General features: G+C 43.1%; 1 protein-coding gene across 3 annotated transcripts in view; it reads right to left on the minus strand.

Annotated features, from left to right (window-relative positions):
* The window catches only part of cltcl1 (clathrin, heavy chain-like 1), a 34,171-nt gene that overhangs the window by 10,843 nt on the left and 18,328 nt on the right, over positions 1-5,000 (minus strand). For all 3 annotated transcript variants that reach the window (XM_049486239.1, XM_049486238.1, XM_049486237.1), the window contains exons 19-24: positions 4,748-4,893; positions 3,918-4,101; positions 2,156-2,348; positions 1,908-2,065; positions 342-506; positions 116-223 (exon numbers count right to left, since the gene is read on the minus strand). In XM_049486239.1, coding sequence (XP_049342196.1) covers positions 116-223; positions 342-506; positions 1,908-2,065; positions 2,156-2,348; positions 3,918-4,101; positions 4,748-4,893 — 954 coding nt within the window. The remainder of the gene's footprint in view (positions 1-115; positions 224-341; positions 507-1,907; positions 2,066-2,155; positions 2,349-3,917; positions 4,102-4,747; positions 4,894-5,000) is intronic.

Below are 5,000 nucleotides of genomic sequence, written 5' to 3' on the forward strand. Positions count from 1 at the left end.
AAATAAATAAATAAAATCATAAACATATGAGTGTATTTTTTCTCGTGGGCTGAGAGGTGGGACAGGTGTGAACTCCCTGGCCGAGTGTGAAATGTTATAGTGAATAAAACTGTACCTGATAGTAGCTGATCAGCTCCTCTAACTCATCAGCGTGAATCACGATGTGCAGACCACAAATCTGAGCCAATCGGAACTCTTCTCCATCTACACACGCAAAACACACCTGTACACAGAGAAATATAAACACAGAGAAACAGACACGCCTTAAAGATACAGAAATACATCAGAAATGTAACATATGAAACAAATTAATAATGGATTTGTGTTGGTGTTCCTCACACCTCTTTCCAGGTGCGGGTGGAGTTGGCTTTGCGGGCGCTGTCCACCGCCGCCTGGTACTCGCACAGGTTCACCAGCGTCGACGCCAAGCGTGCGAAATTAGACACGTTATTAAACAGCAGCCTGGCCGCCTCAAACATGCCCTCCTCAAAACAACGATCCCCAACCTACACAGAGAAACACAGAGATACAGACTGTGTTAGATACAGACTGTGTTAGATACAGGCTGTGTTAGATAAACCCTGAGTTAGATACAGACTGTGATAGATACAGACTGTGTTAGATACAGACTGTGTTAGATACAGACTGTGTTAGATAAACCCTGAGTTAGATACAGGCTGTGTTAGATACAGACTGTGTTAGATACAGACTGTGTTAGATACAGACTGTGTTAGATAAACCCTGAGTTAGATACAGGCTGTGTTAGATACAGACTGTGTTAGATACAGGCTGTGTTAGATACAGACTGTGTTAGATACAGACTGTGTTAGATAAACCCTGAGTTAGATACAGGCTGTGTTAGATACAGACTGTGTTAGATACAGACTGTGTTAGATAAACCCTGAGTTAGATAAACCCTGAGTTAGATACAGACTGTGTTAGATACAGACTGTGTTAGATACAGACTGTGTTAGATACAGACTGTGTTAGATAAACCCTGAGTTAGATACAGGCTGTGTTAGATACAGACTGTGTTAGATACAGACTTTGTTAGATACAGACTGTGTTAGATAAACCCTGAGTTAGATACAGGCTGTGTTAGATACAGACTTTGTTAGATACAGGCTGTGTTAGATACAGACTGTGTTAGATACAGACTGTATTAGATACAGACTGTGTTAGATAAACCCTGAGTTAGATACAGACTGTGTTAGATACAGACTGTGTTAGATACAGACTGTGTTAGATAAACCCTGAGTTAGATAAACCCTGAGTTAGATAAACCCTGAGTTAGATACAGACTGTGTTAGATACAGACTGTGTTAGATACAGACTGTGTTAGATAAACCCTGAGTTAGATACAGGCTGTGTTAGATACAGACTGTGTTAGATACAGACTTTGTTAGATACAGACTGTGTTAGATAAACCCTGAGTTAGATACAGGCTGTGTTAGATACAGACTTTGTTAGATACAGGCTGTGTTAGATACAGACTGTGTTAGATACAGACTGTATTAGATACAGACTGTGTTAGATAAACCCTGAGTTAGATACAGACTGTGTTAGATACAGACTGTGTTAGATACAGACTGTGTTAGATAAACCCTGAGTTAGATAAACCCTGAGTTAGATAAACCCTGAGTTAGATACAGACTGTGTTAGATACAGACTGTGTTAGATACAGACTGTGTTAGATAAACCCTGAGTTAGATACAGGCTGTGTTAGATACAGGCTGTGTTAGATACAGACTGTGTTAGATACAGACTGTGTTAGATAAACCCTGAGTTAGATAAACCCTGAGTTAGATACAGACTGTGTTAGATACAGACTGTGTTAATGTTTTATAAATAACAGTAAAGCTTCATAAACAAAAACCTCGTTCCTCTGTATATATATGTTATTATACCTGCTGTATATGTGCGTTGTTCGGGCCGTTGATAAATTCCTCCAGCTCAGAGAGACGTTTGGTTTTAGCGAGAGCAAACAGGAGCTCAGTTTCTACGTAAGACTCTCGCGCTTTCTTTCGCGCCATCTGCAGAAACCTCACCAGATCCTCCCAGTTATCTGATTAAATACATCACATTAATATATTAACACACTGCACATATTATACTCATACACAAGCACTATATTAAAAGTGTATTGCAGTCGTACTGTTCCGGCTGGCGGCGTCCACCACCTCCATATACGCCGCCGGCTCGTCCGCTCGGATGTACGAGTCGATCGCCTCCTTCACCAGATTCTGCTGCAGCTGAGCTCCAGCCAACTGACTCCACACTGCCCCCTCCCCACAGCACTCCGCAAACTCATACGCCCGGTCCAGATCCCCCACCTGCTCGATCAGAACCTACACATATATAACACAATATATATAAAACACATATTCATACAGATATAACACAATATATATTACATATTAATACATATATATAACACAATCCCCCACCTGCTCGATCAGAACCTACACATATATAACACAATATGTATTACACATATTAATGTGTAGTGTGATGTACGTGGTTTCGGCGCTGTGTGATGTACGTGGTTTCTGTGCTGTGTGATGTACGTGGTTTCTGCACTGTGTGATGTACCTGGTTTCTGCGCTGTGTGATGTACGTGGTTTCTGTGCGGTGTGATGTACGTGGTTTCGGCGCTGTGTGATGTACTTGGTTTCGGCGCTGTGTGATGTACGTGGTTTCGGCGCTGTGTGATGTACGTGGTTTCTGTGCTGTGTGATGTACGTGGTTTCAGCGCTGTGTGATGTACGTGGTTTCTGCGCTGTGTGATGTACGTGGTTTCGGCGCTGTGCGATGTACGTGGTTTCGGCGCTGTGTGATGTACTTGGTTTCGGCGCTGTGTGATGTACGTGGTTTCTGCGCTGTGTGATGTACGTGGTTTCTGCGCTGTGTGATGTACGTGGTTTCTGCGCTGTGTGATGTACGTGGTTTCTGCGCTGTGTGATGTACGTGGTTTCGGCGCTGTGTGATGTACGTGGTTTCTGCGCTGTGTGATGTACGTGGTTTCTGTGCTGTGTGATGTACGTGGTTTCGGCGCTGTGTGATGTACGTGGTTTCTGCGCTGTGTGATGTACGTGGTTTCGGCGCTGTGTGATGTACGTGGTTTCTGCGCTGTGTGATGTACGTGGTTTCTGCGCTGTGTGATGTACGTGGTTTCGGCTCTGTGTGATGTACTTGGTTTCGGCGCTGTGTGATGTACTTGGTTTCGGCGCTGTGTGATGTACTTGGTTTCTGCGCTGTGTGATGTACGTGGTTTCTGCGCTGTGTGATGTACGTGGTTTCGGCGCTGTGTGATGTACTTGGTTTCTGCGCTGTGTGATGTACGTGGTTTCGGCGCTGTGTGATGTACTTGGTTTCTGCGCTGTGTGATGTACGTGGTTTCGGCGCTGTGTGATGTACTTGGTTTCTGCGCTGTGTGATGTACGTGGTTTCGGCGCTGTGTGATGTACTTGGTTTCTGCGCTGTGTGATGTACGTGGTTTCTGCGCTGTGTGATGTACGTGGTTTCGGCGCTGTGTGATGTACGTGGTTTCTGCGCTGTGTGATGTACGTGGTTTCGGCGCTGTGTGATGTACGTGGTTTCTGCGCTGTGTGATGTACGTGGTTTCGGCGCTGTGCGATGTACGTGGTTTCGGCTCTGTGTGATGTACTTGGTTTCGGCGCTGTGTGATGTACTTGGTTTCGGCGCTGTGTGATGTACCTGGTTTCTGCGCTGTGTGATGTACGTGGTTTCTGCGCTGTGTGATGTACTTGGTTTCGGCGCTGTGTGATGTACCTGGTTTCTGCGCTGTGTGATGTACGTGGTTTCTGCGCTGTGTGATGTACCTGGTTTCTGCGCTGTGTGATGTACGTGGTTTCGGCGCTGTGTGATGTACGTGGTTTCTGCGCTGTGTGATGTACCTGTATAGCAGAAGCGTTCACGTCGAACTTCTTGAAGATGCAGAACGCCTCCTCGTACAGCTGGTTACTGATGGCGATGTTTGCGATGTCAGGAGCATCGTAATTCTCTAATCGGTTGATGTACTCCATCACTCGCGTTCGATCCGCTTTAATAGCCGTCAGAATCAACAGATTCTGCAGATTCCTGTTTAATAATCATACACACAATCAATATTATACAATATTCAATATTAATAACTAATAAAAAATTACAATCACATAAACCAGATCAAAAGTTATAGAACATCTCAGTTCTTAATCATGTTAATCTGAGCTAAAGGCTAAAGCTGCTGTTTCCATGTGGGTCAGCCAGACGTCTTCCTGTAGCAGTTTTAATAGTTACAGAGTTCTCTGTGTTTCTGTGTCTTTTTATAGTTATTATGATGATGAAAGTGTGAGTGTGTGTAAGTGTGTGTAAGTGTGTAAATGCTGCTGCAGTAGAGTAACAGCAGTAACTCCATCTGTTCCAGCACTACAGCTTTACTACAGAATAAGAGTTTGGAGATTTTTTAAAATACATTTCCAAATCTCAGTTTTTTTTTCATTAATTAAAAAAGCTCATCTACATCTACAGATAACTTTTGCACCAAAATTCACTGTTTTTTTGTAATATTTCAGGTTATTCTCTGGACCTGAAGATGCTAAAATGACAAAAATAAAAGAAAAATAAACGTAGGTGTTCTAAAACTTTTGACTGGCAATAAAGTATCAATATTTTCATAGCCTAAGCGATCAGCTTTAATCAGCTTTAATCAGTTTTAATCAGTTTTACTGTGTTTCTGGTTTCTGACCTGTGTTCACTGAATATGGAATTCTCCAGCACGATTTTCTCCAGCAGTTCGATCAGCTCGTTGGGAAGATCTGCGGTCATAAACGCTTTAACTGTTACTGAAACTTCCTCCGGATCCTGCGTCTCAGAGAGAGCTGTCTGAACCACCTACACAAACAAACAAACAAACAAACAAACAAACAAACAAACTCAGTGAACTTCTTAAAAGAACAGATTACTGTGGTCGTTTTATTACAAAGCACATACACACAAAA

This window comes from Astyanax mexicanus, chromosome 12 (assembly GCF_023375975.1).
Source record: "Astyanax mexicanus isolate ESR-SI-001 chromosome 12, AstMex3_surface, whole genome shotgun sequence".
Lineage (NCBI taxonomy): Eukaryota > Metazoa > Chordata > Actinopteri > Characiformes > Acestrorhamphidae > Astyanax > Astyanax mexicanus.